General features: G+C 43.1%; 2 protein-coding genes across 2 annotated transcripts in view; one reads left to right on the forward strand and one right to left on the reverse strand.

Moving 5' to 3' along the window:
- Positions 1 to 1,192: 1,192 nt before the first annotated feature.
- Positions 1,193 to 2,922, reverse strand: crygn2 (crystallin, gamma N2). The gene is made up of 5 exons (XM_076085296.1): positions 2,902 to 2,922; positions 2,640 to 2,731; positions 2,348 to 2,504; positions 1,460 to 1,605; positions 1,193 to 1,328 (listed from the first exon to the last, which is right to left on the reverse strand). The coding sequence occupies exons 1-5, from the start codon at positions 2,920 to 2,922 to the stop codon at positions 1,193 to 1,195; spliced, it is 552 nt and encodes a 183-aa protein (XP_075941411.1).
- Positions 2,923 to 12,422: 9,500 nt separating this feature from the next.
- Positions 12,423 to 12,500, forward strand: part of eci2 (enoyl-CoA delta isomerase 2) — a 4,135-nt gene continuing 4,057 nt past the window's right edge. The window contains exon 1 of the mRNA XM_076085273.1: positions 12,423 to 12,500. This exon is cut by the window's right edge and continues 78 nt beyond it. The gene's annotated coding sequence lies outside the window, so the exon portion shown is untranslated.

Below are 12,500 nucleotides of genomic sequence, written 5' to 3' on the forward strand. Positions count from 1 at the left end.
TATATACGTATATATATATATATATATATATAATGTGTATATATGTGTATGTGTATATGTATATATGTGTATGTGTATATGTATATGTATATACATATATATATATGTATACGTATATACATATATATATATGTATATATATATATACACGTATATATACGTATATATGTATATATATATACATATACGTATATATGTATATATATACGTATATATGTATATATACATGTATACACCTATTTATACACCTATTTATTAGTGCTGGTCAATGATTACAATTTTTAATGGTGATTAATCTCATTGTTATGCCCAACATTCAATAATGAATTCTAAAGTAGTGTATTGTGCACTTTTATTTTAAAGTTCTGCTATATGAACTAAAGGTCAATAACATTTGGTTTGTAAACACTTTAAACACATCAGGTTGTTGTTAGCAGCAGTATTCCCTTTACACAGTAGCAGTTATAACACAGTTATGATTCTGATCATAGATATTCAGCCGGTGTTCACAACTTTATCTTCATGTGTGTAAGAGATGATATTTAAATATACACCTTGAGAACTGCAAACCTATCTACGTCATGTTTTTATGTTTGTTAAATTCTCAGTAGTGATACTAAATGATGCTTATTATACATATTACAAACAAAACACTTTAAAAACTCTAAAACAATCATTTAATGAATCATTTATTTTTGTGGTATTTAGGTCAGACACATGTGCAACGCTGATTACCGTAATATGTGTGGTATTTGTTATAAATGTACGTTGGTACATAGAGGGTGATAAGAAGCTGTACTTGGAGGGATTTAGGACCCAGGGGAATGTAGGTGAAGCTGTAGTCTGTACCGTGGCAGTAACCTGCATGAGGAAGTTATGCTAATAAAGAGTTGAGTTAAGAGCAGTTTGTTCTCTCGTGCTTATATGTTCATTGTGTGTGTGTGTGCGAGTGCGTGTGTGTGTGAGTGCGAGTGTGTGTGTGCGTAGGACCGGAGATGTTGGTGTGTTTGTGGTGTTTTCAGCTTCATGTTGAAGTCTAAATCTTTATGTTTGAGACGTTTCCTGAAGAGAGAACGAGGCTCAAACTAAAGTGTCTCTGTGACTTTAAACCAGTTATTAAAGACACACACACACACAGTCTCCTCATATCTGGGTTGTGGTTCTTTATTGTACTTGTACACGGTTACAGGAGTTAGAAGTAGTTGACCACCCTGCGGATGGACTGGACGTTGGGGTTCTGGGCCTGCCACTCGCTGTGGCTGCAGTAGTCTCCTCGCTCCACCATGTACATGCGGCCGCGGAAGTTCGGCTCCTCGTACATCACCCAGCTGGAGAGAAAGCACACGGTGGACTTGTGTCATCTGTGAGATCCAACACCTATATATGTATATATATGTGTATGTGTATGTGTATGTGTGTGTGTGTGTTTAAACATCTGGTGTTTGGGATCGTGACTCACGCTCCGTCTCCGTAGACCTTCAGCGAGTTGATGCAGTTCTTGGAGAATCCACGGCTCTGCAGGAACGGACAGTCGTCACAGATCTCTACGCACTGACCGGAGAAGTTACAGGCCTCGAACAGCTCGATGCGGTAGTGCTCTCCATGCTGGAAACAACAACAACAACATATATAGTATAAATAACATATATAACTATAATCAACGTGAAACATTCATTTTGAATTCATTTCATGTTAATGTTCAGTTCCATGTTTGATGAAGACAATAAAGAGATGAAGGTCTGTGATGTCACGATTGTTCTCAACCAATCATCTATAACCACTGTGATAGTACTCTGTTACAGTAAAGGTATTAGTACCACACTGTGATAGTACTCTGTTACAGTAAAGGTACTAATACCACACTGTGATAGTACTCTGTTACAGTAAAGGTATTAGTACCACACTGTGATAGTACTCTGTTACAGTAAAGATACTAATACCACACTGTGATAGTACTCTGTTACAGTAAAGGTACTAATACCACACGGTGATAGTACTCTGTTACAGTAAAATTACTAATACCACACTGTGATAGTACTCTGTTACAGTAAAGGTATTAGTACCACACTGTGATAGTACTCTGTTACAGTAAAGGTACTAATACCACACGGTGATAGTACTCTGTTACAGTAAAATTACTAATACCACACTGTGATAGTACTCTGTTAGATGAAGCTTTGGAGACCCAGAGGTCCAGCTCTGATGTGGTTACCCTTTGACCTGAAGGTGGCGCTAGAGGAGCGGTCATAATCGTTAGGATTAATCCTCAGGGGACCATGAACGTCTGCTGAGACAGACGTGGTCTAAACATCTGGTGGAGTGGAATGTGTGTCGGAGGCGTCTCTACCATGCGGACGGGCTTGCAGGATCCCATGTGGTCGTTGTGGGAGTTCCACCTCTGGAACTCTGGGTACTCTCCGTGCTCCAGGATGTACTGCTGGCCCTTGAAGTCGGGGTGGTCGTAGCAGATCCAGGCTCCGCTCTCCACGCGGATGGAGTTCACCCTGAGAACACACACAGTACACGAGGGGTCCTTTAGTTCTTCTCCTCACTGAGAGAGAACCAGACGCTGTCGGGTTCTAAACTGTGTGATGGAAGAAGTTCTCTCAGTGTTTAAAGTCGTTCTGTTTCCTTCTCACCTGTTCATGAAGCCGCGGTCCTGGAAGTTATCACAGTCTCCTCTGACCTCCAGCTTCCTGCCGGTGAAACATTTCCCCTCGTAGAAGGTGATCTGCAGGAGACAACCAACACCAGGACGGTTACGTGGCATCAGCTTCAAGCAGAGTGTGATGTCACGGCGTACCGACACACCGGCAGTACAGCGTTACATCACTGGAGTCACTCTTTAAGCTGCAGTAAAGTGATCCACCGAGCAGCTGCATCTACGGATCTGTTACTCACCTTTCCAGAGTATTGCGACATTGTTGCTCACCGGTTGTTGTCCGAGCTGTCCCACAACCACACACACAGTGTAACAGAGAGAAAGTTGGACGCCCCAATATATACGGCGAGAGGACAAAAGACCAGGCGTCAAAGGTTCCTGCTGCCTAGACACTTTCCCTTCATCCTGATGCGTCTGCTGATTCTGCTGCGTGTGTTACTGTGTGTGTGTTACTGTGTGTATATGTGTGTGTGTGTGTGTGTTACTGTGTGTATATGTGTGTGTGTGTGTGTTACTGTGTGTGTGTTACTGTGTGTATATGTGTGTGTGTGTGTGTGTGTGTGTGTACTCAATAGAATGTGCTTGATCCTGAGCTTTACGTTACTGCACACGCCGTGTTTCTACAGAGACAGAAAGCATTCAGATCTCTTCTGTGGAGAATCACAACAGAAGTTTTCATACTCGGGAGAGAAAAACGTCAGAGTTTCATCAATAAATCTTTAAAATATACTGTAAAGACATTACTAAAACTCATTCAGTGACTTTTGAGTTAAAGATAAAATCCTTCACGTTTACTCACAAACTTCAGAATTTTTTTGTCTTAAAAACACAGTTTTAATATGTAGTTCTTCTCTCAGGTGGTTGGATCTCTTTACACACATTTATATTCTTGTCTCGATTTAAAGACGATCTTGAAAACGTTTCTTACGGATGAGAACGATTATCTTCCTTCTGTAGAAAACTAAACAATAATCAGTCTGAAGGAAACCTCGTCCACAATAATCCTGATTAATGATAGTTAGTAAATAACGTCAGTGACGTCAACGTGCACTCTGTAATTATATTAAAATATTTAGGATAATAATTACATTATTATTATTATTATTACTGTTATTATAAATATGACTTTTCTGTCATTTTACAAAGAGATGCAGATTGTTGAAAGAAGCTGTTGTGAAGTCTGGAGGTTCATCAGCTGATACTTCTGTAACTTCACTGATGCTCAGTAGACGGTACCAGTGATGTTCTGGTTTTAATCTGGAGAGCTCTCCTGTCCTGGACCCTGAACCTCTCATGACAGTTGCTCATGTTTCTGTTGCTCCTCTGTCAAAGTTTACAAGAACTTCTTGAGTTTCCTTCAGGAACACAGTCTTTCTTCTCCAGGATGCAGATGTGTGAGGACCACGTCAGGTTGTTTGTGATGCTGATTCACAGGAACGTAAAGCTGTTGAAGCTCCATTGATGGAGACAGAGATGTCTTCACCTCCTTTTTTATATGATCAACAATCAGCTCCTTGGTTTTACTGACGTTGAGCAGAAGGTTGTTCTCTGAGCTCCACTCTGACAGTGGGCAGTCTTCTGAGGATACGGACAGTGGGCGGTCTTCTGAGGACATGGACAGTGGGCGGTCTACTGTGGATACGGACAGTTGGCGGTCTTCTGAAGATACGGACAGTGGGTGGTCTTCTGTGGATACGGACAGTTGGCGGTCTTCTGTGGATACGGACAGTGGGCGGTCTTCTGTGGATACGGACAGTTGGCGGTCTTCTGTGGATACGGACAGTTGGCGGTCTTCTGTGGATACGGACAGTGGGCGGTCTGCTGTGGATACGGACAGTGGGCGGTCTTCTGTGGATACGAACAGTGGGCGGTCTTCTGTGGATACGGACAGTGGGCGGTCTTCTGTGGATACGGACAGTTGGCTGTCTTCTGTGGATACGGAGAGTGGGCCGTCTTCTGTGGACACGGACAGTGGGCGGTCTTCTGTGGATACGGACAGTGGGCGGTCTTCTGTGGATACGGACAGTGGGCGGTCTTCTGTGGATACGGACAGTTGCCGGTCTTCTGTGGATACGGACAGTTGCCGGTCTTCTGTGGATACGGACAGTGGGCGGTCTTCTGTGGATACTGACAGTGGGTGGTCTTCTGTGGATACGATACGGACAGTCGGCGGTCTTCTGTGGATACTGACAGTGGGCGGTCTGCTGTGGATACGGACAGTGGGCGGTCTGCTGTGGATACGGACAGTGGGCGGTCTGCTGTGGATACGGACAGTGGGCGGTCTTCTGCGGATACTGACAGTGGGCGGTCTTCTGTGGATACGATACGGACAGTTGGCGGTCTTCTGTGGATACGGACAGTGGGCGGTCTTCTGTGGATACGGACAGTGGGCGGTCTTCTGAGGATACGGACAGTTGGTGGTCTTCTGTGGATACGGACAGTTGGCGGTCTTCTGTGGATACGGACAGTGGGCGGTCTTCTGTGGACACGGACAGTGGGCGGTCTTCTGTGGATACGGACAGTGGGCGGTCTTCTGAGGACACGGACAGTGGGCAGTCTTCTGAGGATACGGACAGTGGGCGGTCTTCTGTGGATACGGACAGTGGGCGGTCTTCTGTGGACACGGACAGTGGGCGGTCTTCTGTGGATACGGACAGTGGGCGGTCTTCTGAGGACACGGACAGTGGGCAGTCTTCTGAGGATACGGACAGTGGGCGGTCTTCTTTCACTAAATGAAAGTTCTTCGTAGTAACTTTAAACACAACAGATCACTAAAGTACAAAGAACAAACTACGATGAACATGATGTGAAGACAGAATGAAAACATGAAAATAAAAGATATATTTATGTATTTATTGAGTTCAGGTTCAGGTTTTATCTCCTCTTCCTGTTTGTTACAAGCTAATCTGAGTCTGTTATAACATGAGAAGAGGCTGGTATTGGTGGTAATAAGGTAACTTCATACATGTGACATCAACTCCCACTGTTACTGAGAAATATGAGTAATGAAGTGCAGAACTCCATCGTTCCACAGGGAGGAGCTGCAACAGGAAGCAAAGCAGAAACATCATTTACATGTGTTCATCTGCTGTCATGTTGTCATGAACACAACTCATCTGCAGACACACTTTAGGGTCAGAACACATGAAGGAACCAAAGGACTAAACTAAATCCAGGTCCAGGTGGAGTGAGGAGTCCAGATCCTCTGATGATCCTCTGATCAGATCCAGAGGATCACAGAGATGATGGTGGACTCTCCCATCTGAGGAGAAAAGAAGAAGAAGAGATGAAGGAGTGTTTGCAGGACTCCCTTCATCAGCTGTCAGTCAGTGATGCAGCACATCCAGTAGAAAGAGCAGCAGGACTTCAGTCCTTCCAGCTCTCATCTGAACGTATTGGAGTGAACACACTGAGCTCCAAGCTCACACACCTGCACACACTTTGGACATCAAGTCTGTTCACTCTCACATTTCACTCAAGTACACAGTGGAGATAAAGAGCTGAGGGTCCTGAACGCATCACGACTGCAGAAACAGAGAGGTGTTCACTGCTCGCTGTAATGATGGGTTCAAAGCTGATAAAAACCACAGTCTCACTGACATATGAACGTCTCCCTCCTCCTCCTCCTCCTCCCACTACTCTTCCTCCTCCTACCCCTCCTCTTCCTCCTCCTACCACTACTCCTCCTCCTACCACTACCCCTCCTCCTCCTCCTACCACTACTCCTTCTCCTCCTACCGATACTTCTCCTCCCACTACTCTTCCTCTTCCTCCTCCTACCACTACCCCTCCTCTTCCTCCTCCTACCACTACCCCTCCTCCTCCTCCTACCACTACTCCTTCTCCTCCTACCGATACTTCTCCTCCCACTACTCTTCCTCTTCCTCCTCCTACCACTACCCCTCCTCTTCCTCCTCCTACCACTACCCCTCCTCTTCCTCCTCCTACCCCTCCTCCTCCTCCTCCTCCCTCTACTGACCTCAGAGTCTCCAGTCTACAGAGAGGACTCTCCACAAGATCACACAGCTGCTTCACATCTGACTCCTGCAGGTCGTTTCCTCTCAGGTCCAGTTCTCTCAGATGGGAGGAGGAGTTGGACTTCAGAGCTGAGGCCAGAGAAGAACAGCTGATCTCTGACAGCCTGCATCTCTTCAACCTGAATAAAGAATAAATGATGAAGATCAGAATCCATTTATAATCCAATCAGATGTGTTCATGTTTTAAATGTGTAGCTCAACATGACTATGTCCTCATCAATGAGCTGTTCTCTTTGTCTTTGTGTTATTGTGGATCATCATCATGTCAGCCTTCTACAGACATCATCCACATGTCACCTCAACATTCATACACCTGATGATGTCACCACTCCCTGAGGTTTGATTAACACGTCCTAGACAGACGCCAAGATGGTGGCAGGTAGAGCAGGTGCACTCTCAGCCCTCTTAGTCTATGGATTGCTTTGTAACTTTGTAAGACCTACTAACGTCCAGTTAGTTTTGAAAACTGTTGTCATCAACCCACCCCTAAACTTTTATAGTTGTTGAAAAATATGCGCAAACAATGCCGATCTGTCAAGCCAACTGTCAAATCAAGACATGGTGAAATTTGGATATGGGAAGCACGCTTTGGCCGTATCGTTCATTTTTCCATCTTTGTACAACCGAGTGAAGAAACGCACGAAACCAGCGGCTCTGCTGCAGCTAAGCCACACTCTGATTATCACAATGTTCCTGCTGTTATCTGGAGATATTCATCCGTGCCCCGGCCCGCTGCACACTACACCAGGGAAGGAAGCCAACTTCAAAGCGGTTGATCCATGGATTACATCCGTCTCACCTGGCGCTGTTTGGAGAGCGCTGCCTTCTCGGAATGGAGGGGCTGGTGCAGCGGCCGATGGGCCATCGCTAGTTTTCCAGACAGGATTCTACGGATCCGGTCAGCAGCATGCCCTGGGGGGACTACCGGCGCTGGAGCCGAGCCTGGAAGCTAACGTGACGGCCGGCAGCACCGCGGGTTTGTCGGAGGCTCCGTGCGGTTCGACATCATCGAGAAATGAGGCGGACACTGCACTGACTGAGTCACAGAGTGTTCCGACCATTGATGCATCTCTTCAGGTAGTCCACGTGCAATTGGAAAGATTACCCAAAATGTAAACAAGAAACTGCTAAATCCCGCGATCTCAAAGAACAGGAAGTGGGCCGTCTTCCGGACTGTCAATCATTCAAGAACAGTGTGGGATCCTAACGTTAAGCCAAAAGGTCTCTTAGGTGGGCATCTGAACATAAGAAGCATTAAATCTAAAAGTGATCAAGTCCATCATCTCTTGCTTGATTCCAATTTAGACTTTCTTTGTTTATCTGAGACCTGGCTCCACACAAATGCTCCATCAGCAGCAATTACAGTGGCAGGTTATAACATTTACAGGAGAGATGGGGTTGGATCAAAGGGTGGTGGTGTCATGATCTATGTGAGAGATAGTATCCGGTGTAATGAAATCCAGTAGACTGTCTGTAAAGATTTGGAATGCATAGGTCTAGATATAATCTTATCACCACAAATGTCTTTCACACTTATTGTAATTTATCGCCCTCCCTCTTCCAATGATAGTTTCTATGAGGAATTTGAGAAACTATTAAAAGAATGCAATTTCAGTAAAGAGGTAATTATTATGGGTGATTTTAACATCAATTGGAGGACAAATCATCTAGAAAGAATCTTAAAGTGATAACTGATGACTTTGACCTTGTGCAGTTGATCAGTGGGCCCACAAGAATAACAAATTCCTCCAGGACCCAAATAAATTTAATATTTAGTAATAGGCCTGAGAGAGTTCTAAAATCTCTCAATATGGTAACTGGTCTCTCCAACCACAATCTGACTCTGGTAGCCAGGAAACTAACCAGCAAGCGTTTTAGGCCTTCCGTCAGGGATGATGAATCTTTCAGAATCCCCAAAAACAATCAAGAAAACTTTAAAAACACTGTTCAACTAATTGACTGGGATGAACTACTGTTGGGAATAGACATTGAGGACGACAGTCAAAAATTCTCAAAGAAATTAGAGAACACTATCAAGGATTTTAATCGCAAATTTAGGCACAAAAATATCAAACACACTGTTCCTTGGATAAATGATGATATCTTAAAATGAATGAAAGAACGGGATTGTGTCTTAAAAACTGCAATTAAAAATAAATCGAGCCATGACAGACAACATTTTGCTATGCTGAGGAACAAAGTGGTAAAGAAATTAAGAAAAGCTAAGGCAGATTTTTTCCTGACTATAATAGAAAAGGCAAGAGGTAAAACTAAAATGATCTGGGATCAGTTACACAAGCTAACGGGACATTTCAACAAAGTAAGGAAGCTGCAGCAACTTAACATAAATGGAAAGCTGTCAAATAACCCAGCGGAAGTAGCAACAGTGGAACCCAGCGGAAATAGCAACAGCTTTCAATCACTATTTCATTGACTCTGTAGCTACCATTGCTAAATGTTTCTCCCCTGAGAATACACACGTCTGTACAGTAAATTCATTGGAGCCGACCTTCAGCATAAGAAATGTCACTCAATCGGAGGTCACGAGAATAATCAGGTCTCTTAAACCCTCCAAAGCAAAGGATGTATTTGGTATGGATGCAGTTATGCTCAAAGAACTTAACACAACACTAACAGATCCCATCAGCAAAATCATCAACCTCTCAATCTCTCAGAGCATGTTTCCCAGTTTTTGGAAGTCAGCTGCTGTTGTTCCAGTATTCAAAGATGGAGATCCCCTTTCTACCTGTAATTACAGACCCATCAGTATCCTGCCAACAATATCAAACGTTGCAGAGAAGTTGGTAGCTGAGCAAATGATCTGCCATTTGAATACCAGTTATTTTGCCCTTCACCCAATGCAATTCGGCTTCAGAGCCAATTATTCTAGTGAGACCACCTGTTTCTTCACAGAAAAAATCTAATTTCTAATGGACAAAGGGGGAGTTGTTGGAGCTGTGTTTCTTGATCTCAAGAAGGCATTTGACACTGTTAACCATCGCATTCTTTTGTCTAAATTGCACGGCTATAATTTCTCCTCAGGTACACTTAAATGGATTGAATCGTATTTGCTAAATACAGAACTATCAATCTACCGCCCTCCACTTGTCCACAGGCGTCCCACAAGGATCTGTCCTGGGCCCACTGTTGTTCTCTTTATATATCAATGATCTGCCATCAGCATGCCCTGACACCAACATCCAAATGCATGCAGATGACACTGTGATTTACTTGCATGGTAGCAAAATGGGACAAGTGGCAAATGAACTCACTAACTCCATGGTTCATGTAACTGCATGGTTAAAGCAAAGCTGTTTCCAACTAAATGTCTCCAAAACAGTGTGTATGTTTCTTACCAAAACAAACTCTGGTAGTGTGGAGCCGGATGTTTGTGTATCTGGGGAGAGGTACGGGTTGTACCTGACTACAAGTATCTCGGAGTACTTTTTGATTCCAAATTGTCATTCAAATCTCAGGTGAAAAAGGTCTGTAACCGGGTCAAATTTAATCTATCAAATTTCAGGTTCACACGAAACTACATGTCAACAGAGGCAGCTAAGACATACATGTTTGCTATGGTCGTTTCCCATATCACTTACTGTTTAACAACCTGGTCACAGGCTAGCACCACTACTCTGAAACCACTACAGTCATTGTATAAACGTACACTCAAAATCCTTGATAAAAAATCTGTTCTTTCTCATCATTGCCCTATACTAAAAAAATATAACTTATTTAGTTGGGAGAACATGATTAAATATGTGAATGTCTGTCTGATGTACAAAATTATACATGGCTGGACCTCTCCTCCGCTCAAACAATTTGTGATCACAAGAACAAAGGAGCAGCAAGAGGGGATCACATTATCCCACTCAGGAAAAGTGCTTTCAGTCAATCTGCCTTTTCTGTACAAGCTGCACTACAATGGAACTCCATCCCAGTGACCATTAGAGAACTACGCACATACAGGTCATTTAAAGCTCACTTACAGAAATGGTTAGTTAGTACCCAGCTCTGTCAGCACTAGATTGTAACTGTTTCCCTGTCTGTGCTGAACTTCCCTCAATCTGTCTGTTGTCACCTTTCTGTCTTTCTTTAAATTGCCGGTCGACCGTCAACTACCTGCATGCATGTCTTTTATTGTTGTTTAGCTGTGTCTGACTGATTTATGTATTTCACATACTCTGTATGCTTTTATGTTTTGTGATGTTTTTTAGTGTCTAAACAACTACAGCATAATACTGTTTTTAGTCCATGTTTTAACATAGTTGTTCTCACTTTTTTTCATTGTTTGTCCACGCATTGTTAAGTGTCAATATTGTTTAATCTTACATTGTTTTTAGGTTTATTGTGTAACATCTGCCTCTTGGGACTACAGATGAAAAATAGCCTTTTGGCTAACTCTGGCACATTTGCAGAAATGTTTTTATTAATGTGCTCTGTCCCGTTCAAATAAACCAATAAATAAATTTGTGTAGTTAGCTGACAGCTAATGTAGCTAACACTAGTTATCTTAGCTTTGTTAGCTGTCAGATAACTACACTTACTAAGATAACTAGATTCAGTTAGCTTTGTTAGCTGAATCTAAACTAATGCATCATATTTAATAAACTGATCACATGTTTAGTATTTTAAATATGAATCTGATAATAACTACAGCTGTTTAATAAATGTAGTGCAGTAGAAGTATAAAGTAGCATAACATGAAGTATTGAGGTAAACAGTAGAGGTACTTTAAAACTGTACTACAGTACTAGAGTAAATGTACTGTGAAATGAAGAAAACAAAGATGGAGGTTTAATGTTGGACTTCAACACTGAATGTAATCCAGCTGCAGCACTTTTCCTTAAAGCTCCTTCGGTGAGGAGAGAAGTGTCTCTAAAGAGGTGGATCCGGTGTTTCACAGCTCAGCTTCATAGTGATGCTGATGGATGTTATCTGTGTCCGTGTCACAGGGTTGAACCCGGCCTGTCTCCCTGTGTGTCTGAGTCAGATGAGACAGAAACCTGTTGTGTGTTGGAGTCTCATTGTTGGTGCAGCAGCGCCTCCTGCTGTCCAAACCAACAAACCAGCAGCTGAAGTCTGACCTGCTCTCCATGTTAAAGTCCTCCTTCAATGTTACAGTGATCAATGGAAACTTTATGGACAATGTTGAGCCTTCACACGGAACACAAGTAACAGAGATGTTCAGCTGCAGACAACAACACAACAACACAACAACAGATTACTTTTTATATCACAACTTCTTGCCCTAAATCAAGTGGCCATTTTTAAATTCAGTTTAACTTTGATGAACATTTGAAGTCAGTTCTGAAGTTATTGATGCTTCACAATTTGTTCTTATTCCGTAACTTTAGATACTTTACAATATTAATAAACAATATGTTTGTATGTCGTGATGAATCTAAACATTATGATCATTATGATGATAATTCATAAAACTACTGTTTTTGTTTTTTGATGTGTTTGTTGGGCTATAAATGAAGTTTGTTGTGCGTCCCTATATTGCACAATGACAACACACCATCCTTGAATTCATGAATAATTAACGAACTCTCGACGCCGATTGGCCGAGCGCACGCACGGAGGCGGGTCTCCACTTTTAAAGCCTGCGTTCTAATTGGTAGGCACGTTCTCGAAGCCTTCGTTCACTGGACCAATCAGAGTGGCAAGGCACTTCACGGCAACCAATGGGCGAGCAGAGGAGGGCGGAGTGGGCGGGACCAGCGGTGTAAACACCAGCATGCCGGTTGTCTCGGCCGTGGCTAAGCTAAGTTAGCTCCTCCGACCTCCCACACTTT

This window comes from Anarhichas minor, unplaced genomic scaffold (assembly GCF_050575085.1).
Source record: "Anarhichas minor isolate MPS153535 unplaced genomic scaffold, ASM5057508v1 ptg000148l, whole genome shotgun sequence".
Taxonomy (NCBI): Eukaryota; Metazoa; Chordata; class Actinopteri; order Perciformes; family Anarhichadidae; genus Anarhichas; species Anarhichas minor.